Consider the following 23,682-nt stretch of genomic DNA (forward strand, 5'->3'; position numbering starts at 1 on the left):
AGGAGCTCTTGGTCAAAAAATATTTGAATCGACCGGTCTACTCGACCAAATGGAAGAATTGAAACCCACATGCATTGTAACTTGTAAGTGCACAAAATTGACAGAGACTCTATCACAAGAACAAAGAGTAGCTAGATTTTTAAGGTGCAAAGGACACCCCCTGATAGCATGGGCATGCTGGTAAATTAGCTAATCAGGAAAACAGTTATATAAAGACTAAACGTCACCAACCCTTGCAGCCACTCACCATCTTTGTTCAATATTCCCCTGTAAGTCTCCTTCCATGGAAGAAGATGATGTGAGAGAACTAAAGCTACTACTCCCTGCACCCTCCTCGGCTCATGTTCCCTGCGAGGCATCGAAGTTTCCAGTGATAACCGACCCTTCTGATCATCCACCGCTTGACCTAAGCCTATCGATGTGCGTTGGACCACGGAGACCGCCCTCAAATGAGGAGGCTAAGAGCAACATGAGAGACGCGCAAGCACTGAAGCAACAAACTGCAGAACAGATCCGACTTGCTGCTGTAGACGAGGCTTACGCTGAGCGAGTGAGGGAGCTGACAAGAAGAGAGCTGGAGCTGGCAGAGAAAGAGTTCACACGAGCTAGGCTGGTGTGGGAGCGAGCCCGAGAGGAGGTGGAGAAGGTGGAGAGGATGAAGGAGGTGGCCACCAGAAGGATCAATTCCACTTGCATGGAGATCACCTGCCAGGCTTGTCGGCAACGGTTTCGGCCATAGTACAACTCTTACAAGATTTCTGCCCCAGGCTCTTTTCTTGTTTCCTGGTTAATGATCATGATCTCATTATTCTCCCAATTAACTGTTCCAAGTTCATATCCCCAAATTGAAAGGCATGGGCAAGTCGTAAAAAGGACAAATATTCTCTTCTCTCCTATCCCAATTTCTTCACCACTTTCTTCTTCCCATTTTCAAGAAGAAGTTAAACAACTCTATCTAACACTCAAATTGGTATATTGCCTAATGATGGAAATAGTTGAATGTTCTAATGTAGGAATCACAATAACTGAATCTAATTGACCTGTCTGATGTTGATATTTATTCTTGAATATCTGATGTAATCCATGAAGCAGCAGTTATCTTTGTCAGAAAAATGTGACAAGAGAGTAGCAACATCTGCATGTTCATCACCTGTGAAGATTCGTGGTACTCCTGCCAAAACAGAAGCCAAGGAGGTAGTTTATTACATGAGTGAAAAATAATAATGAATTAAAGCAGCGCTTAGTAATGTGGTCCATAGCCTCTTCGAATTTATGTTTACAATTTTATTCTGTCATAGTTTGCATCAAAGCCTACCACAGCTTAGAAAAGAGACACAAAAATAGGGTTGGTTATTGAGATACATTTCTTAGTTGTTCAACAGAAAGCAATACAGTTATGATTGGGGCCTGAGGGAATACTAGTCTCCTTTCCTTTTAGAGATTCCCTGCCTTATAATCTTTTTAAGAATGAAATCCAGCATTGCAGGAAAAATACCACAAACACCAGCATAAAACTAGCAATCGGACAAGCATATTCTAAAGAGACAACATGGGTTCTCTCTATGCCTGAGCCAGTTCCTGGAATGCAGTGAGTTCTGGAATCCACTCCCAAGACAAGTCATGATGTTCAGACCGCGGCTGCTGCAGGTATGCAGCACAAGGTGCAATATATGAGGGTTCTACCACCTTTACATTTCTATTGGCCAACAAGAACTGTGGCCATGAAAATGTCAAACAACCATATGCTGTTAAAAGAACATATCTATCAGTGATGGAATTTTTGAAATTTTCATTTCTAGGAGAAGTCATTGCAGTTTGAAGGTTCATTAAATCTGTGAAACCAATGCAAGATGGGGGACAACCGAGAAAACAATCTAATTAATTTTTTCTACTATTAAATACAAACTACAGTGATAGATTATTGCAAGATATGAGCCGACCGAGAAAACAATCTTCTTAATTTTTTTGCTATTAATTAACTACAGTGTGAGATGAATGCAAGAGAAGAGACAACAGAGAAAACAATCTTTTTAGCTTCAGCTACTAGTAAATATAATATACAGTGTAATCCAAGTTCATCCAGGTTTTCTGCTTCTCCCTTTGTTTTCCAAATTTGTTTTCAGCCTAATGATTTGGGAACGAGAACTTTTATACACATTTCAATTTGGCACAATTCTCTGCAACTCCACATCCATCCAGGAGTGCTGCCTCTTCTCTCAGGTCCAATTTTTCCCTCAGTTTCAGGACTTGGTAGCGAGGAGTAATACATACACTTCAATTTTGTGAGATGCACTTCAATTGTCTCTCTCAGTATGGAGAAAAAATCACAATGGGCCTATATCTTGTTAAAGGCATGTACTATGCTAAATAACGTTTATATGAATTGGTGTGAAATTTTTCTCATATCATCAGAAAATAGCACAAGATGGTTCACAAACTTCAACAACATGTTGAAGTAAATAGAAAAGGACAAGAACTATCCATTTAACTATCACAAACAGTAGTCTCTTAGCTTTAGCATGGTTCTTGCCACACATCTTTATTTGGCAGGACAGATTGGCCAAGTGACTAACACAATCAATTGCAAACTTCATGATTTCATTTTTATAAAAACATTACTCAAAGCTAATATACTGCTAGAGAGTTTATCCAAGTCCTGAGGCTGCACAATTTGAAATAACAAGACTTTCATAATAATTCAAAGAAAGAGAAGTAAACAAAAATGAAACAATAGTTTGAATGAAACACCAACTGACCGTGGAAGCATTCCCTTGCTTGCCCAGCCATAAGCACAATGTCGCCACTGCGCAGGAACATGGCTATTGGGTTATCCTCTCTAGATTTTCCTCCCAGGAGAAAGATAGCTTTGCAGCCCAGGCTACAAAAGAAGGTATACAAATAAGCTATTCTTGGAGCATGGTATTAAAAGCTTATTAGCATGAGCAAATTAAAAATGGCAACACCTTATGCTCACTATAGGCTTACTCCAATCTGCTTCCATGTCATCAAGGTGACCACCAAGCATATCACCTGCAAATTGAAGAAAAAAATGACCTTTGGTTCACGAACTCATAGATGATGCTATTTTCATTTTGATACCAATATATACTGTACTTGCAGATTACAGCAGCTAGCATAAGCACAAGATCTCAGTTATATTACTGGCATACTTGGACCAAAATAGTTTACTATTGCAGCTTCTGGCTGAAACTCTTCCCTTGATGACATGGCAGGTACAGCCATTTTTTTAGCAAGCAGACAGAGTGCATCTGGTATCTTGTTGTGGGGGAGAGACACATCATAGTTGCGCTACACCACCAGAAAAAAACAAAAAAATATATAAATAATGATGGAACAACTAACCATGCAATGAAATAAATGTAAATAAAGGTCAAGAGGATGCTATATGCAGGAAGTTGGCAGCCACAGCAAAAAATAATGGAGATATAATGAAGTTCCTGCTTTAAACACGGAGAATTCAGGGTTTTTAAAAATTAGGAGGAGCAAATCGGAACAATTTAAAGAAAGCAATGACTTAAAAATCAGATAGGGGGGTGTCCCGGCCATCCTGATTTGTTCTTGTGAGAAAGCAGGACCTAGGATAAGAGTGGGACCTGAATCCCTCGCTCCAGCCTGTAGTGGTCTTGGTGTTATTAGTGGTAATCTATACTGGAGCCATGATACTTCCCTCAAGCTCAAGGGTCTCATGAGATGGATCCCCCCTGACTCTTCTAGCTTTGGCCTCCTGAAGCCCGAGTCCTTGGTTAAACTGTGACGAGCCTCCTCTCAGCCTTGTGCATTGATTATTTTTTTCCAAGGAAAAGTGGAACCGAGTCCCACACCTAATGTCTCGATGTCATTTTTAGGCATCAATGGCTGTTGTGATGCCCATCACAGCATCACCCTAGTGGCTAGAACTGAAGGCTAAGTTGACTAACCGAGAGAAAGAGAGGAAGGGAAGGAGAGCTTCATGATGTGGGATTTCAATGACCATGGTTAGTTCAACATTGAGAAGCTTTCAGCTAAGTTGATTTTTTTTTTTCATTAATCTGACCAAAATAAAGGATAACCGAGGTAATCAAGCCATTTTTTTTGACATGAAATTATGATATATTGTAAGGTAAGGATCAAGCTCCAAGACTATAGTTTTTATTTTCTAAATATATTACTTTTATAAAATTATAATATTTTCAAGATAAATTAATAATTTAAAAATTAAAAAATAATTTTTTGCCATTAATTTGACCAAAATAAAGGAAAACTGAAGAGATCATGCCAATTTTTTTTTATTTGGCATGAAATTATGATATAATGTAGGGCAAGGATGAAGGTAAAAACATTGTAATTTTTATCTTTATATATACCCTATTTTTATAAAATTATAATATTTACCAAGATAAATTAATCACTAAAAATAATAAAAAATAATTTTTGTAAGAAAAAAATGTAGCGTGTTTAGATTGTTTTAAATAAATTTCATCTGCATTCATTAGCAACTAAGCTTACACCCAAAATCAAAATTGACTTCAATTATTCGGACCAAAATGCTATTATTCAAGTTGGAAAAAACGTACAAAATACATGTATGGGTGCGTAGAAAGCCCTTAAGCAAATTTATTTTTCAGAATTTTTATGATTTTTAATTTAACCTATAAATAAAAATTATTTAAAAATTACACTAAATATTAAATCTAAAAAAGTTGGAACAAGGGTAGTCAACTTAAAGCTAATTTCTTGGTACTTATTATGTATTTTAATAATTATTGGAAATAATCAAAAGAAATTATAATTATTGATTAAATAATTATTTAAAATCTGAAAATGTTAATGAACATAAAGTCGAGAAAAATACAGATACATCCTCTCATAGTTTAGAGGCATGAATTGTTATTTTTCAATTTTTTTATTTTTTATTCAATTTTTGAACAAAAAATATTTAAAAATTATAATCAATTACAATAAATGTAAAAAGTTCGAAAAAGTGTAGGCAATTTGAAGCTAATTTCTAGGTATTTATCAGATATTTTAGCAAATAACTAAAATAATCAAATTAAATTATAATGACTAATTAAATAATTATTTAAAATTAAAATTAATGAATATAAAATTGAGGGGGAAATTTAAGCTATATCCCCACGTAATTTAGAGGCACGAATGATGGTCGGTGTCGCGAACATCTATCTTACTCTGAAATTTTAATTAGATAATTAATTTTAGAAAAATAAGAAACAATAAATTGAACAACCAAGATTTCAAATAGACCATAACTTATGCTTGAAATTTTGTTATTAAAATTATACCAATTGTCATATGTTTCCTAACCAAACAGAGCTCGATAGTAAAAAGAAAGATATTGGGTGGCATCATAGAAAAATGTTGGGGGGGGGGGGGTCGGCACCACTAGATATGCAACTGAGGAAGGCTAAGATGGTAAATAAAGCTCAAAGGGGTGCACTGGATCATCAGGAATTTGATAGATTTGTTCGCAAAGGTTTGGATGATGATCAAGATTCTAATCCTGATGATATGGAGGCACGGGCCTCTATCGAGGAGCAGTGTCCACAGGACGAGGTTATGACGCATAGTGGGTGGTTTGGACACTTAGCTCGAGAGGGTTGGTGGCTCTGGTGTAGTAGGGGCACTATAGGACCCATTGGCGCATCAGATAATCAAAGCGCATAGCATTATCCTTTTTCTTCTTCTACATATGATTTAAATGTATACCCCAGTAATCAAATCCTGAAGGGTACATTCCTATTTTGCTTTGATTACATTCCAAAGATAGTATGGTGTCACCTCCCATCACCCCAAGCAAAGATGGCCCATCTTTTACTCGACGTTTTGTCAAGAGGTTATCCAGGACAACACCGGACATGGTACAAGCAACAAGAATGGGCCCAACATCTAGATTGGCATTAAATTCAAGGACCTATCTATGAACAGGACTCGAATGTATATGAGCGCCATAGACATTCCACATGAAATAGCAATGTCTGAAATGTTTAACTTAAACTCATGAATTTAGTTTGTGTAATATTGAAATACAGTTCATTAGGCAGCATATAGTTAATTATGCTTCCATTTGATACTTTTTTTAATAACCAAGGCTAATATAGGCACCATTCTAGCTTAGCATATATCTTAATAGCTAATATAATTAATAAAGTTTATTGAAGATTACTGTTAAAATTTTAACAAAAATTAATAAAAACAAAAGGAAAAAATAGATACAGACACATTTACATAGTATCTGACCTCAGAGTACACTAAATAGGGCCAATTTACCCTAAATACATTATTTTCGAAGTCCAAATACATTTAAAAATAAATAAAATAACAAAACCTTTAAGATAAAGTTAAAAAATTACAAAATAAAAAAGAGCATTCCAAGATAGGGTGATCGCCAGGACGGGGCGGGATGTATCGCATCCTATTTCATGGGGAAACCGAGACACCCCTCTCCAAGGCATTTGAATCATTGAAAGAAAAGATAGCAATCTATCTACCAAATTATAGATTGACATGATGATTTAATATTTAGAGTTTCTTATGCCTTTAAATGCCAATATCAGAAAACTGAATTAGGGACATAACAAGTATACAGCTCCGTAGCCTAGAAGGTTATTTCATAATAATATTGTAATAATAATTAAAACTCAAAAGAAAAAAAAGTTTAAGAAAAGTTATTATTAACTAAACCCTCACAACTAATTGATAACCAATCTCATCATTTCCAATAGCTTACCTTAGAGGTGTAATCTCTGTTCTTCTACCTATGCAGGTCAAGCCAACTTTCTTTTCAGTTTTGTGCCTGAGCATGATTTTTTAATTAATCAACTAAAATTTCATGCTCATAATTTCAACATTTTTTCGTGGATGATGTGAACCCCCTTCATCCTGTGCATGGGCATATGTAGTTTTTCTCTGGCTTTTCCAATTAAGAGCTCCTGTAGTTTTAAGTACGGCACTGATACCTTTAGCAGCACCCCTTTCAGTACAGGCATACTAAGTGTTGGTATGTTAGGCCAGTCTGGTACCTAGTCTCAAGGCATACAGTGTATAGGATCCCTGATAGTCTAGCATGGTAATGCCCGGTACTAACCAGTAGGGTCCAATACTTAAGAGCATGATCATTTTTTATTTGTGACATTAAATGGATGGAGCAGTTGAAGATTTCTATGTCTAATTAGATCAAGATCACTCTGGATCTTTTTTCTAAGAGAAAACCTTGATTGCTTTATCCAGAAAGATATATTTGTTTACTGCATGTGCTACATTTGCACTATGAATTTGGCATGGCAATCTCTTCATGCAGTCCCAAATTTCAGCAAAGTTAATCTACAGACGTCCCATCTATGACTTTCAACCATAATGACCAAAGTAATGCACATATATATGCAGAAAAAATTGCAGAACAAGCTTCTCCATTGCAATAACTTTGCCCATAATAAGAAGATTGTTTTGTTTTCTGTCATAAACTATGCTAGACTTAGGACATATTTTGGTTCCTATATCTGCCATCTGATTACTGCATTTAATGTAATTATCACCAGATACCACAATGATTGATGGTCAGACTGAACTAAGCTCTATCAAGTTGAAAAGGAAAACTTATCTCGGCTCAAACGATCCGTCACTGTGCATGTGCTTGAAAGATAAGGTTGTTCCCTCAGGAGTGAGGATGCAAAGGAGGAAGACTGGAGTAGAAAGATTCCCAAGTCACAACATGATTATGGAATAGCACAGAAGCCAACAATAATTCCAGCCACATTTACTTTAACATACAAGGACATACGTCCTGCAAAAATTATTCTAGTAAAAAACACAGTGAGATTATTTTTGTACATTCTTCATTTTCCCGAATGTGTAACAAGTTGACGAGCCTACAGGTATACTACAGTACTCCTATGAATTGTATGCTTACCAGCCTCTCTCAAGTGACATGGAGAGTTGCCAGCTGCAAGTACATAGACGAATTCAAGGCGGCCACCAATTCAAGAGAAACGACAATGAGGGGCGTGGTAGAGTGGGATGTCACAACTAGAGGGATGGGCAACAGCAAGTACATACGTTCTTATCTCTGGATCAAGACGAATAAGGTTTATTAGGACTTCCATGGCAACATCACTAGGGCCAATCAGGCACACACAACTGATGGCAGTGGAAATAACTAGCAGTTGTCTTCCACCAGTCTTTATCCTCCATTGATCCCCAAATTTTCTCCACCTTCATGATCTTTAGTCGATCCATATCTTAAGCCAGAGATTCAGGAGCTTTGCACCAGCTGAGAAGCAATAAAGACAAATATATGTTTGAAGTAAATTTACAATCTCTTGCTCTTGTTACTCTTGATGATAGTTCCATCCACATGCCAACTCTTCCTTGTTTTACCCATCTACTCAGAAGACTCCAAAATTTCCTCCAACTCTAACTAGGCTACAAGATCATAAAATTATGGGATTTTTGCATATAATATTAAAAAGTGATCACATGCTTACTTAACCCTCAAAACCCAAGAAGTGCATGCATATCCTTCTAAAAGTCTGAAATTTGCATATATGTTCCTGGAACTAGATGACATCATCCAAATGTAAAGGATCATCACCTATTAATTTACTATTTCATTCCTTCAAGGGTTTTTGCATATATCTTGTCCAGAAAGTGCTTAGTTGCTTATCCTAATGTGCAAGTGCATGAGCATTTAAATACACATAAATGCAAAAACATGTAACATATATACGATACAACACATGACATGTATATTTAGATATGCATCTCCAAATTCTGAAAACTATATATATGGACCCGTGATTTAGTAGGTTGTACTCACGTTAGAGTTATATGAAATGTGTAGCCGCTTTTACCCAAAAAAAGAGTATATATATATGGGCAAAATAGTCAATTGTTGAGTTCAATACTCACCTAGCCAACCTAAGGTTAAACTAATAGAAGCGAGGTCCACCGAACTGGTACTGAATCCATACCGGTCGGCGAATGAATCAGTACAATACCGAACCAGTACCGTACCGAAACAGGCATGCCCAATTTTTTTAAAAAATTTTCAAGTTTGATTCATAGGTAATCATTTTTTTTCAAATTTTTAAATAATTTTTAGTATAATTTGATGTATTTTGATGTTTCTATAATGACGATTTAACCTAAACGATGCATCTTGTTGTTTTAAAGTGATACAAAATATAAAATAATTAGTGAGATGTTGCATACTACAAGAAGCAACATGAAATATCCTCAAATCAACTAGCGAGATGAAAAATATAAAATAATACAATTACTTACGTATATTTAAAATATGACAAACATACCGATATCTAAAATTTCATCGAGTTGCGATACCTCTTATAGATATCCGAATCATTAACATAGTCAAGAGGCATATCAGCCTACCCCTCTAACCAAGCGGTATTGTAGTCTTGTATGTTTATCTCATAAGGAATTTTTGGGTTATAAGCACTTTCGAATTTCTCGTTGAAGCTCTGGTTCTAAAAGATGTCCTCTAGCTGATAATACGACTGTGGAGGAGCCCATCCGAATATTCCAGTAACAAAATTCGATCCGTAAAATATTTCGGACTACGTAAGATAGTAGCCACCGAAAGATGATGTCTCATACACACCATATCCATAACCATATTCATATGGGTCATAGGCTGCATGTGGCTGCGGGTAATAGGATCTAGTATACGATTTGAAATCTGATATGTCTATAGATCCTACTCCATATGTGAGATCATTTGCAGCTGCATCGTGTCCTCCTGAATGACCTTGAGAAGCCCGTCTCCTATATGCAATCGTATCCTCGCGAGCTCTACCAGATCGTGCATCATGATCCCTATCTTGTATAGCATGTATAAAATGAAACTCATCGATGAATCGAAGACCACCCTACGAATGTATCCTTCCTCTCTGGCCAACAAATCTATGATCAGTAGAACTGTCATCGTTGCTGCTCCTGGTCTCTGAATCTGGGTGAACTAACTCCACACTCTCCATGGGATTGTAGGTGCCTTTTCTTTTTTTTGTGTGTGTATGCTGAACGCTACCTACTTATCCTTCGTGCCCTTATCTGCCTGTTTACTCTTCGTGCCCCTCTCTGCCTGGCTATATTGAGAGAATTGATGTCGCCCTTCCGACCGAGTTGACCGAGTAGCATAGTGGCCTTCTTTAAGCATCTCTCGGTCATATCTCTAAGAGGATGTCTCGGACAAAGAGTTATATAATGATCGGCTCTCCAGTGGTCTTTGTGGCTGTGGCTGATTAGCTGGCAAAATGTGTAGAATATTGCAATCTGCCCATTGCCCTACATGGATCCTAACCTCGCTGATCATGAAACTGGCCGGTCATGGAGACAATCCTCGCTCATTAAGCTTCCGGCTCTTGTTGTTGGCTTACAAGTCATCCGATCATAGGATCATCCTCATCGTCAATGAAAGCTTTATGGATCGAATCTCTGTACTTCAGCTCCACTTTCTTCTGAATGCACTCCAGCCTCAACTTCAGATTACAGTGAATATATACAAGGTCGTTGAGGTGCTTCTATGTCGACGGTTCCTCTGCTTGTTGTGAATAAGAGCGAAGGTGGACCAGTTGCGCTCATAACCACTCGAAAAGGCAGTCTGCGAAAGGATCATGATAGCTAGTTGCTTAAGATTTCTCGCAGACAAATCAAAACGAATTCATCATTCAACTGTAAAAATATTGAAAAAAATTATATATAAGATAGTATCATATTAGTAACCATCTAACGTCAGATAAATATCCTTCTGATGTGTAATATATTTGGATTCATACTTTTCTTACTTACGACAGCTACCGAGACTCTAAAGCTGTCAGTACCCTCTTTAAATATTTTGCTCTGTGAAAAAGAACCGTATTGTAATATGTTAATAATTGAAGATACTAGTTAACTTACACATGTCACTTAAGTTAACTTACCTCTTCTAGACATAGGATCGCGACTTCTACATTAGGCTCCATCTTGTAAATCACATTACGCAGAGTGACCAGAAGTTTGTCATCCATATCAATTACAAGTATGGTGTACTGAAACCTCGGGTTCAAGTAGTATGCTGCAGATAGAGTTTGTAATTGTCTTAGTAATATTGTACAAGCACAGAAGCAATCTAATTTTTAATGTTCTTGCTTACCTACTAGATGCAAATTCCTACCCATCTGGTAGTTCCACCATGGCTCAATGATGTCGATGTACTCCTAGGCATATGTGGAATGTGCCTCCTTGATCTGCATTTTTGCCCTCTCCATCATATAATACAAGAAGCCCATCTAGAGGTACCTCTCATTGTCCAGGGCCCGAAGCACTTCGTACAATGGTTTGATGGCCTTCACTATCTTCTCGACCTGCTGCCAGAATTTTTACCTCGTCACCAAGTCTTCGACAGTGCTCCCTTCAGTGACCGCCCTTCGCAAATTTACTTTTCTGCCACTCGAGATCGACAAACATCTGACGTAAGACTACTTTCCTTTCTAAGAAGGCTATTAAGTGTAACGTAATTGGTAGCAAACCATGTCACTCCCAGTCTCAAGATCTATTTTTCTGCATAGCTCCTCATTAATTATAGGACCCATGTATGGTTATAAATATATCTGGTGATGGTTTGGATTGTCTCCACTGTCTGCTGCATCCTATGAATCTTCACAATGTTGATTAACATGAGGTTGATACAAATTACACACATAGGGTCCAAAAAGTATGTGGTTGTCGCTCCATCAAGATCTCCTGGTGGCCTTATATTGTAGCCCATTATTAGTAATGACCTGCACAACATTCTTCTCTCCTACTTGCTCAATCACCTCCTCCATCAATCTGAGAATGCATATAGCGTCGTGCACCTGATTGAAAACATGAACCGACTAATAAAAGAAAGTCTCCATATCACAATATGTCAAAAAGTTAATAATGCTCCACTTAGTAGGATCGGTCCAACCATCACACATCACTGTCAGTCTGTATGAAGCAATCCACTTCTCTAGCTCCTTATTATTGTCAATAAAGTTACCGTAGATGTCCTTCAGTCCTGGAGGATCTATATGGTGAACATGATAGACCTATAGTACGTATTGTCTGTCACATTCGTTGAAATGTGACTAAAGTGAAATTAGGATCCAATAGTTCGCCACATATCCTTCTTCTTATCCTTCTTTAGTATTGTGTCAATCCTCTGCTGCTTCGAATCCTTGTTGGAGAAGACATGTGGATCTTGTCGGGAATTGTGTCCCAAAACTAATTTTTTAATTGTAAGAAATTGATGTATGTATATGTTTTATTAAAATGAATAAAAATTTATTCTGGCATTTTTCTATTCATCACAAGTGTTACATCTTCAAATTGAACTCCTGTGTATTGTGATGAAGTCCTTAGGACTAATTTAGTGAATAAAGGAGGTTTTATCATTTAGTCCTTAAACCAGTTCGCGACCAAATGATGAGCTGTCAATTGGACGATAGCTATGTCAAGTATAGGTTGTTGTGTGCCATTTAGTTGGTTGTCCTCTTAAACCAAGGAGTGTGGAGACACTGTATGGCATACAGGTGAGATGTAGAAGTACATCGTCACTGAACAGTGACTCACCTGCGTAGCACTCCACTGTCGGAAGTTAGCTAGCAAAGCGTATGGGCATAAGTACCCCTTAGACCTGAGACTATCACGGTGACTTGCAAGCAACTCACTGTACTTAGGCACTGGACGACCTGAATTTCTAATTCAGGGATCGGAAGGATGCTGGGTGCAGTCAAGTACTCGCGAAGTCTGTGTATGAGTCAAGATGGGATTGACTACTCCAGATTATACGAGTTGATATCTCGTTGTATTTCAATTCATTAAAACCTTGGCCAGGGTAAACCAAGTGATAGGTGACTTGATTTGATTATTTGAAATACACTATGGATGATCGGACCCAGAGTTCGACAGTCCACTCTGAGGTCATCTTGAGCATCGATGGTCATAGGGATGAATTATGCAATAACCATACGTCTAGGTTCTTGAATGTTGCTTTGCATATTGGGCCTATTCAGACGTTGGGTATCATTGCTAGATGGTCACCTCGATTAGCGCATGGAGTAGTCTATGTACTACCGGCTTAGTGTTCGAACCTATCGGAGTCACGCATATTAGTCAAGCTAAGTAGGAAGATCTTGACCCAATTTAATTAAGAATTAAATTATGGATCATTTGGAATTTGGTTGTCTATGTTCAGCTAGCACTGAACATGAGGTACATGCTAAATTTCATGGATGAACAACTAATTAAGTCTGTATTCAGGGTCAATCAAGTTTCATTTAATGCAATTGAACTTGATCAGGACTCAATTGTTGAGATTGGGTTTGATTGGGTCTCAATTAAAGTAATTGGGCTCGATCATGATTTAATTGGAATTTAATTTCGTATTGTTTTGATCTAAGTCGGACTTGGATCGAGCCGAGATTGGACCCAATTGAACCTCCCATGAGTCGGACTCATGTGGAATTTTTTTTGGTCAAAAACCATTCAATTGGGCCATCAATTTGGTTTAGAACCAAGTAGGCTAACCCAATTGATTGAACTGCTGACCCAATCCCAATTTAAATAACCTATGGACCCGTGGACCCTTAAGCTCCTATGGACCCTTAAGCATCCCCTATGAGCCGCGATGGATAAAAGCTATGGACCCTTAAGAAGTGTCCTGTGAGCCGCGATGGGAAAAAGTCTGGGAGAAAATAAAGGACTTTCCGCCGATGCTTCAAAGCCACGCCACATCTCCATCCGGACTCCATTTGGATTGCCGTTTGGACTGGAATGTCCGGTTTTGAACCGGCTACATTCCAGTTCAATTTGATTTTTGAAATACAGCATTAATTGCTGTTTTTTCCCCATGGTTGTTTTTGAAACAAACGTTATGAAATTCATTCATATTAGATAACAAATGAATACAATAACGCTCGGCCATTTACGCCTCTTAACTCCTCTCAGCATTGGCCTATTTGTAGGCCACCGTTTCCTCAAAGAAGGAGATGAAGAGAGAATTTTTTTTCTTGGGAAGAAAACGTCAGACAGAGAGAGGTAGTCTTGATTCAGTGAAGAAGAAGAAGAGAGAGGAAGAAGTTCTCTCTGGTGGTACGGAGTCCGGCTCAAATCCGGCATTCTCTCCTGCCTTCCCTCTTCCTCTGTGATCGGGATCAAACTCAGGCGTCACTGCTCTCGGGCGTGCCGTGAAAAACGGGAGAGAAAAGAAAACAATGATTTGTTGTTAGGGAAAAGGAGAAGAAAGAAAAGAAAAAGGGAATATCTTTTCTTCTACGGTCCCTTTTGCAAAAGATGTTTTGCACGAATATCAAAGTCATCCTACCTTCCTACGAAGCTCGACGTGCGTGCGAAGTAGAGGGCTTGCAAATCCAGGCCTCGTAGAGCTACCTTCAGGGATCCAGATCCGGCATACCTCATCCAACTTCTGCTGCGGGATCGAGGTATGTTTTACATATTAGTATGTTTAATATTTATAATTGTTATAAATAAAAATTTTAAAACTGATTTTTCATGCCTGGCGTCCGATTTTATCGGACAACTCGAGAAATTTTTCCTTCAGATCTAAATCATGAATGGCGGCTTCTAGTGGAATCTTTCTAGAGGACTTCTTTTTGCTAGCAAAAGCCCCCAGCAGCATAGATGCAATATAACCACTGCCTCTACCGACGGACTCTCTAACTGAGAAGGTCCTCCTAAGCTCTGGATCTGTCCTACTGCTCGCAGAACCGGAGCCCGACTCATAGTATGAGGGCCCAAATCAAGCCCTATGCCTAACCACCTCATCCTGCTACCATTTATCATCCAGACTCATCTGAATGGCAATTTGGATCTGTGCCTCCTTTTCATCTAAAGCAGATGTCTCTTCTGACTTTCTGGAGTGATAGAAAGATGACTCTGTCGCTCGGCGATCCACCTCTACTTTCTTCTTGAAAATCCTCTCTTTCGTTGCTCTGAAATCAGTAAATATTTCTTCATCAGTTGTCGAACCTCCTGTGGGCATTTTCGGTACAGATAAGTTGAGGTAACTACTAGCTAAGTGCTGCTTCAACCTAGTTACCCCTCCTTTGAATTTTGTGTTGCACCAGCTGCACTTCCAATAGTGCCTGCCCAAGAGCATTTGCCCATGATCCCAACCAATGTCACACTCTGGCTTCTTTTTTTTATGATTTCATTCCTACAGGTTGATCAAATACGTCAGTTTATTAATTATTTAAAAATAGCAAAAAAAATTTACGATAATATTTTTTACTTCAAAAATGCATATGATTTATCTAATACATAATACTAATTTTTTATTTTCTATTTATTTATATTTTTTAATACTTTTTAACTTTAAATATCAAAATTTAGAAAAATATATTTTTTCTTCAGAAAATACTTCTGAAATATGTATTACATACTACTATTTTTCATAATTTTTTGTATTAATTATATATTTTTAATTAATTTTTAATTAAAAAATAAATTTTAAATATAAATATTTTAAAAAATTAATTTCAGCTCAGATCCATATGGAACCAAACAATTGATGCTATATATTTTTTCTAGGCCCATAGGCATGCATCAAAGGCTACTTATTTCTCATTTTTTTTTCAAATTTTGGCCTAGATCACTATGCACATAATCGCATTAAAACTTGAATAAATAGACACCAATTTAGCTGGAGAGTAGCTTGCATGCGCCTAAATATGCTTCTGATTTTACTTTTTTTAAAATTTTTATTTATTTTTTAATTCGAAAATATATTTTTAATTTTTAAAAATTATATATGATTTGAAAATTAAAAATTTTTGTGAAATTTTGTAGATCATCCATAGATCTAGAATATATCATAAAATCAAGCCATAATCAAAAATTTTGACATGATCCCTTTTTATTTTGCAAATTTCGAGCTATTTTTTTGAGCCTAAAAAAAAAGAGAGGAAAGAAGATAGAAAAGAGAAAGCACACCTTATTTAGGGTTGGATCTTTCTTTAATCGTGCTGAATCACTATAATTTTTGCCATGGGAAAGGGGGAACTAATCCAAACGTTGGGAAGGCCTTAGAAACTTCTCGGGCCTTCCCAACAATTCTTTATAACAAAAGGAGAGGTGGGGGGCGGTTTGGAACCAGCCCGACTTGGTGCGAACCATCCGGTTCCGCATGAAACCAGCTAGTTCGGACCGATTCCAGCCCGTTCCGGCCGGTTCAGGACTAATCTCGAATAAAAGAGACGACCCGACTCGATCCTCCACCAGGTCGGCTCGGTACAAGCTGAACCGGGTGGTTCGGCCCAGTTTGATAGATCTTAAATAAAAGTGCTTGTAACATGAAATAAAGGGTGTATATGTAAATTTCAATCTCGTGGCGGCGGCGGCGGCGAAGCGGGCGGGGGCGGGGGGGGGGGGGGGGGGGGGGGGGGGGGGGGGAATTGGCAAATGTTGCTAAGTGGAACTATTGTATTATTTACATTCTAATCACCATGCCTATATACGGGTGAATTGGCGAATGTTGCCAAGTAGAACTATTGAATTATTTACATTCTATTATTCTTGGTGTTGTTCATTCTGTTGTTTCTCATTTCTAAAGACAATACCATCATGACCACCCACTGTTGTAAAAATCTGGTTTCACAGAAACCAAGTTTTCCTACCAATAGTCAGTCATTCTATTCCATCCAAATCAAATTTAACATTTTGGTCCTTTTTCTGGCCACACATCACTGTCATTTGTGCTGAACTGGCAGTTTCACCTTTAGTACATGTTTTGCACAACTATTGTTTCTGCATCACTCAATTCCTTTCACTGTAAGGCTGTATTAGCTTCTTTGATCAACCTTTTTGAGATGATAATTCTCTCTCCTTAAACCTACTTTATCTATTGCTACCATATTCTTATTTTTTGTGTTTCACTAGTGAAATCCTTGAATCTTCTTGATGTTCTTGAGTAAGAACAATCTTCTTTGCTGCATCATTATATCTTCTGTGTTGTTCTTCGGCCTTCCTCTGCTCGAGATCTCTATATACTGGCCTTATGCATATGTCATCACTCCCAAGTCAATAAAGAAAACCTTTTTTCAGTCAAGACTATCATATTTAGTCACACTACTACAACTGGCTCTGCCTCACTTAGCTAATAATACATGGGACCTCACTTTTTTTCATCCTATTATCATTCATTCATTAGATATTTGATCTGCATCAACAAAACTGCCCCCAACTAAGAACGTTGTATTTTCATGACCAAGAACTCCTATTTCATGAATAACAACATCCTTCATAACTTGTACTTCTTAAGCTTTTTTATCCTTTTTTGTTGAAATCATCTTTAAGCTATCTACTACGAGACTTGTCAATCATCTTAACGTGCAAACACTGTTAGTAGCTCAGATTCCACCACCATTATCTTTTTCGCAGATATATGACACATCTCGTGACTTTGCAGTCAGTCTGCATTGTCTTCTCAATACCATCAACCTGCCAACTTTGTTGCCAGTAGACTTCATCAACTAGTCAACTTCATGGCATGAACACGTTACTACTCCAATCAGGTCTTTATATTGTTCATGACAATAATTAATACAAGTCAATTCCCAGTCATACTACTTAAATTATCTATTAGAATCAAAATAACACCAGCAGCAATTTCAATCTTGTCACCTTCATTATTGCACCATGATTTATAATGACCAATCATAATCTTTGCAACCCCTCTTACTAACATTTTAGCTTGCTTATATACATGGCATCATTGTCACATCATTGTTGCTTTTGCTCATTAGCTAGATTGATGCTTCTTTATGCTCAGGACTTCATTCATCCTCATGTAGCATTGTGAGTCATCTTTCTGAAACATCTTTTAGAATCAGCATCTTAGGTGCCACCCTTTCACATTAATACTACCTCCCATAGACTGTCTGTTCCTATCAACATAATACAACTTGTAGTTAATGTATCTTTCTGGCAGCAAATCTTGATATATGAACCATCTCGAGTTGAGGGAGATGCTAGCCAAAATTTGTGAAATAAAATGTACTGCATACGAAATAGCTTATGCATGTTTATAATGGCATGGACATGTGTCATTTCAATACTTGCAAGTATGCACATGGACTGTATATTGTGACATTTGTACAAAGTTTCAGCACATGCACAGCTTGGTAGGATCCATGCTCCTTTGGTCCTTGCCATGGATTTATTACCTGATGGCAATGCACATATGTTCATTACTTTTACGAAGTAGGAGATATAGCTACCAGTTGTATCTATTCCTTTTCATCCGTGAGAGGTTCCCTGCTCTCATAATCTTCATGTTTTCAATAAATGCTAAAATTTAAATAAGTTATTTTGACAATGGAGAGGATTTTCTAAAGCTTACGTCTCCTGTTTTTTTTTAGTTAAAAAATTACCTAGATGCAGCTTGGATCTATATATACAATGGGTTTAATTTTTTATGATGAGTTGTTTGTCAAAGTCAACGTTACATAGTATTTACTACAACTATGATTTCTGACCTTGTAGAAAATTGGAGTATTGGAAATGGGAAGCGAACATACTAGTGCACGAATTAATGAAGGAAATTCAAATTGAATATTTTGATATCCAAGTAACAAAATACCTAAGAGAAAATTCCAATGATCAAGATGAGACTAAGCAACAATGAGATAATAGGATAAAGATAATTCATCAGTCATTGACTACAAGAGATATGGAAAAATGGCCAATTTCCATGCACATGTTGGATACATATTTTTGCTGAGAAGTTGTTGAATTTGTTATTGTTTTCTGTTAATAAGTTTAAGATGTTATCTAAGATAATTCAACAGAAAATAAAAACTGATAGAAAACAGTGGGTATTTAAAACTTCCTTTATCAAATGCTCAGCTGAATAAAATTTGGCGGAACTTCATTATTAGGGTTTTTAAAGTAAAGTCCAAAAAAAGTTTTTATCTTGATTTTACACTTTCTACATCTAATCTTTTACTCATGAATCTACATTTACTACTCCCATGATTTATCTGACTCTACAATAGGATTTCACTTCTACAGGGTACATCTTCCATTGTAATCAAAGACAATAACCAATAATTCTAAGTGAAGTTGTAAAATTCTTTGTATAGCAGACAAGCATAAAATTAGTACCTCAAATATCTGAACCTAAAAAGCAAAGAAGACAGATTATCTCAATGGTTTTACTCTTAGTCCAACCATAAAAAATAAAAAGCATAATTGCTTGGATACCTTAGACCAGTCAAATTGTAAACCAAGAGTGCTCCAGCGGAGTTTTTGCAAGAGAACTGATGCCGCAATTGGTTTGCATGACTCCCCTCTACGAGCATCGTCAGGTGCTTCAGAAAATATGTACTTAGAGGTATGCAGACTGTTTTCACCATTCTTCGTTTCATGTTCAATATCTGCAGCTAAACTTTTTGTTTCAATCAAAACTTTCTGGTTTTGAGCAGCATCAAATAGGTCAGCAATAGGACCATATATGGCAGTTAGACTAGTTCTATTTGGAGGCTGAGGAAAGGTTGTCAAACTCTCTCTGATCCAGTGGCATTGTTCTTCAACAGTCAATGCACTTGGAATAAAATAAAATCCTACACCAAAGAAAAAAATATATGAAACTCTATGAGACATGTTCAGAATTAGAGCACAAAGGTTATGTTAATTTAGGAGAGAGCAAACTCTTCAGTCAATGCAAGGAAACAACATGATAACAGAAGGCCCCTTCTGCTTGCCAGCAACACATTACACACTACTAATCAAAAGGAAAATTTTATTAAGAAAACCAAGAGTGCCTTTTGCCAACTTTGAGGCATAAGCTTTAAAATCCTTCATCAGCATTCATTGAGTTATATATTCAGCTGGCTTGATGAAAGTATCATACAGTAATGGTCAATATTTCATCATAGAAGACACAGCATTCATGACCAGGTGGTTTTATATAATATAGATAGACACCTTCCTTAAATCATCATCCAAAAAAAAATGGAATAGATGCCAACTGCTTATCCATCAAGGCCAGAATCTATTGTTAAACACGAGATCAAAGATTACAGGATGACCACTCCACAGGAGACATTATGCACAAGCCAATTCATTCCTTATGCTTCGTTGTATTTATTCTATTTATGGTAAAGTAGAAGAAATAGGAGGCATGAAACAGAAAATAGAGAGATGAAGAAGAAAGAAACCAAGAAAAGTGTAGATGCAAGGAGATTAGGAAAATTCCTTTTGTCATAAAATCTACTGTCTCCTCCCCTTAGAATACCTGCCAAGATGAGTTATAAGATACAACATCCTTAATGACCAAGTTCTTATTATCTTCAAAATAATTGTAAATTTCCAAGACAAACTTCTACTAAGACCATCCAAAAGTTATGGTCTTCGTATAGTGCATTTATTCTGGTCATATGTCAAGCTCAAACCCTATTTAAGGCATATGCTTCCATTTGGTTGGATGATACACACTCTACTGACAAAGCTAGAGTTTAAAGAAAGAATTACTCTATTCCTATTTAAATATTTGGATGCCCTTTTCTTCTTCTTGGGTCTGGTAATAATTTTCCTCGAAAATCTTGCCCTTTCTCCTTCAAGATGGGTTCTCAATTGTTTCTTTTGTGCAACTTGGTGTTGGACAATAAGTGGTTTTGTGTTACCTCCAATTTTTACCGCCTCATTTTTCCAATTAAAATGCATCTGGTGAGTTCCCACCTTGTTTTGTTGTATCTTGGGTTTATAGGTAAGCTAGTTTTTATGTTCCAGTCGACTTATACAGAAACATAGTGATTTTAATATAACATGCTGACAGCTCTCACTTTTTCCCAAAAATGATACCAGCTCCTATGCTTTTATACTGCAGTTTTTAAGCTCACAAGACGATTTAGGAACCTGGGCACTAATTGTAACACCAGACAATGGTAACATTGTTTTAGACATGGTGGCAAGTCACTAAAGCCAATGTTAGCAATGTTTGGATCACATGGACAAACAAATCATAAAAGAATGATTGCAAAAAAATGACAATGAAAACTCAAGGCCCATTAAGTCATAACAAATCAAGAAAATTGGTTTGACAAATAACAGGTAAAAGTGCATGCACATGCAATAAGCATTGTTTAAAATTTTGCTACAACGCTATAGAAAAAGTGAGGAGACTAACATTAGTATATTATCACTGGATTCAACTTTTTCCTTTAACTTGGCCTTCTAATATGCACTTCACAGAGCAAGCGCTATGAACAACTCAAAATGCTCAAGTATTCAATCGAATTTAGTCGCTGCTTTTACCTCCTCTTGATCCAGTAAACAATAAAAAAAATAGCTTTACCAATTTACTAGATAAATCCAAACAGAAATCTAAGTCGACTATGAAAATGCCAACATTTCAAATCATAATTAGAAATATATATGCATGACAAATTCCACGAGAAAACAGATATATCCAATTATCTACTATAAAATCAAGTGAACAAAAGAAACGAAACAACGTCCCAAATCGAGATGGAACTCTAATCGATACCAGGTCGATCAGCAAAGCAGAAGACGGGGCGATTGAAACCAGGGCATTGGAATCCATAAATCCCCGGAGGGGGATCTCCGCTCCGCTCAAAGGATTGGAGAATAGAGTGGAAATCAACGACGTCCGACAGATCGGTGGTCCTGTGCGTCAGCTTCTTCCTGCAATCAAATGCACCGAATTCGAATCAGAATCGGAATTGGGAACCCTGGACAGAGAGGGGTTAGGGTTTCGGAGGGGAAGCGGGAGGGACCTGGACTTGGGGTTGGGAGTCTTGTAGAGCTTGTATCGCTTCTCGGTCCGCCGAAACGCGGTCCGCTCCGACTCCGCCGGCTCGGCGCCGTACATCGTGGCGCCGCCGGGCTCTTCTGGCCGACGTATGGAGTTGTTTGAAGCTTTGAGGCGGCAACCGGCCGACCCGAAACGAATCGCGCTTATAACAGTAGTTTATGGCTCGAGTGAGGTGGTGCCGTAACGGTGACTTCCGCAACTAGGTTTGGCACCCATAAGCCTGCCAATTGCCTCGATCCTGTGATGCAGTCAAGATACCTGAGGTGATGAGAAACAAGAAAAATATTGTGGTAGCCATCAGCCACACAAAACCAGTATGTTATAACCATTTGTAGATAAAATCCACCGAACTAGTACCAAAATCCATATCTATCGGTGCTCGGTATGGCTCGGTATCGGACCGAATCGGTAGGATAGCGGCAAGTGGTCCATATCCAATTCGGTTCGAAACCGGGTTGACTCGGTGAGAACAGACCGGTTCGCACCTAACCGACAAGTTCTAGCAGGTTCCAGGCAGTAAAGGACCGGTTATGGCCGGAATCGAATATGAATGACGAACCGGATCAGTTTGGTAATGCTTGAATCGAGCGTTTCAACTCAGTTCAGCAGACCTTGTTTGTAGGGCTATTTTTTAGTTGGATCGGATCTATTGTTGAGCTAATAGACCAGTTCAACTATGAAGCAACATGCACAAATATGTGTGTATTGCATTCTTTCAGTCTCTATGCGTGTTGGTTCATGGTTGGACTGATCCACCAACTCGTGGATCTAGTTCAACCAATAATTACTCCAACTTGCAGGGTCGGTTGTGGTTATAAGAGGTTGTAGGTTGTAGAATGTCGAGTGTTTTGCACAATTCCATAATGTAATTTCAGGGTTAGTGCAATCTACAAGGGTATTGGATCCATACATCCAGCCATCTGTTCGGATTTCACGATGATTGCTATGTATTTGTGATGCAAGTCTTTTTCTACAATATGAACATATTTCAATACTCGTTCTATTTTGTTTCTCTCTTCTCTTGCTTCAGTTTGACTTCATGCTCGTGCTATCTTCATTGCCATCAGCAAAAATGTTTGCTGTTGTTTTACTCCCAGTTCGTTGTCTCTTGCTATTTCTATTAAATTTTCCATGACAAAAAACATCACTATGAATGCTGGAAACTCTCTCCCTCTCTCTCTCTCTCTCTCTCTCTCTCTCTCTCTCTCTCTCTCTCTCTCTCTCTCTCTCTCTCTCTCTCTCTCTATCTCTATCTATCTATCTTCTGTTACACCTCTTTTCATTCTCCTAAACACTTTCACTTCTTCCATCAAATGTAACTTCCAATTGACTGCTGCGAAATGGGAAGTTGCACCTCCATGGTTGAAGAAGTTGTAGTACTTTTTAACTGAGAATTTGGTTGAGCTACGTCATTTCCATGATATCTTATCTTCAGAGTTGATCATGTTTACTGTGCTGAGAAGGTTTGCGAGCCTCTCCGACTCCTCCCTTCGTCTTAAAGAGGAGCGAGGAGGGGAAGAGATTCTCTTGAACTGGAACGGCTAAGAAATCACTAACGGACATGCTCCGGTTTGTGGTGATGGGATACAAAGTTGGAAAATATGATTTCAATGGGTATTCTCTGATCCAAGAATCATTCCAGAACGCTATTTGCTTCCCATTTCCATGTTTGACGATGATACTGTTGAAAAATAAGTCTCTTGCCGGGTTAATGTCCTTCCCCATTGAAGAGGCTCTGGGAAGGCTTTGGGTTGATGTGGAACTTCGCCTTGTAATACACCTTGTTTGCCAATTGTTGCCACAGCCTATCCTGATTTTCAGAATATCTCCACCACCACTTTTGTAGAAAGTAT

General features: G+C 37.8%; 1 protein-coding gene across 1 annotated transcript; it reads right to left on the reverse strand.

The window, feature by feature from the left end:
• Window positions 1-50: 50 nt before the first annotated feature.
• Window positions 51-22,127, reverse strand: LOC103715844 (oxidoreductase, 2OG-Fe(II) oxygenase family protein). Its single transcript, XM_008803611.6, has 7 exons — window positions 21,792-22,127; window positions 21,542-21,699; window positions 19,258-19,616; window positions 3,171-3,309; window positions 2,964-3,030; window positions 2,757-2,878; window positions 51-1,171 (listed from the first exon to the last, which is right to left on the reverse strand). Exons 1-7 carry the CDS (start codon window positions 21,884-21,886, stop codon window positions 1,032-1,034), a joined length of 1,080 nt encoding a protein of 359 aa, XP_008801833.3. The 5' UTR covers window positions 21,887-22,127; the 3' UTR covers window positions 51-1,031.
• Between the last annotated feature and the right edge of the window lie 1,555 nt (window positions 22,128-23,682).

The sequence above is a fragment of the Phoenix dactylifera genome, chromosome 13 (genome assembly GCF_051530095.1).
Source record: "Phoenix dactylifera cultivar Ajwa chromosome 13, Ajwa_hap1_PhDact_Kaust_v1.1, whole genome shotgun sequence".
NCBI lineage: Eukaryota > Viridiplantae > Streptophyta > Magnoliopsida > Arecales > Arecaceae > Phoenix > Phoenix dactylifera.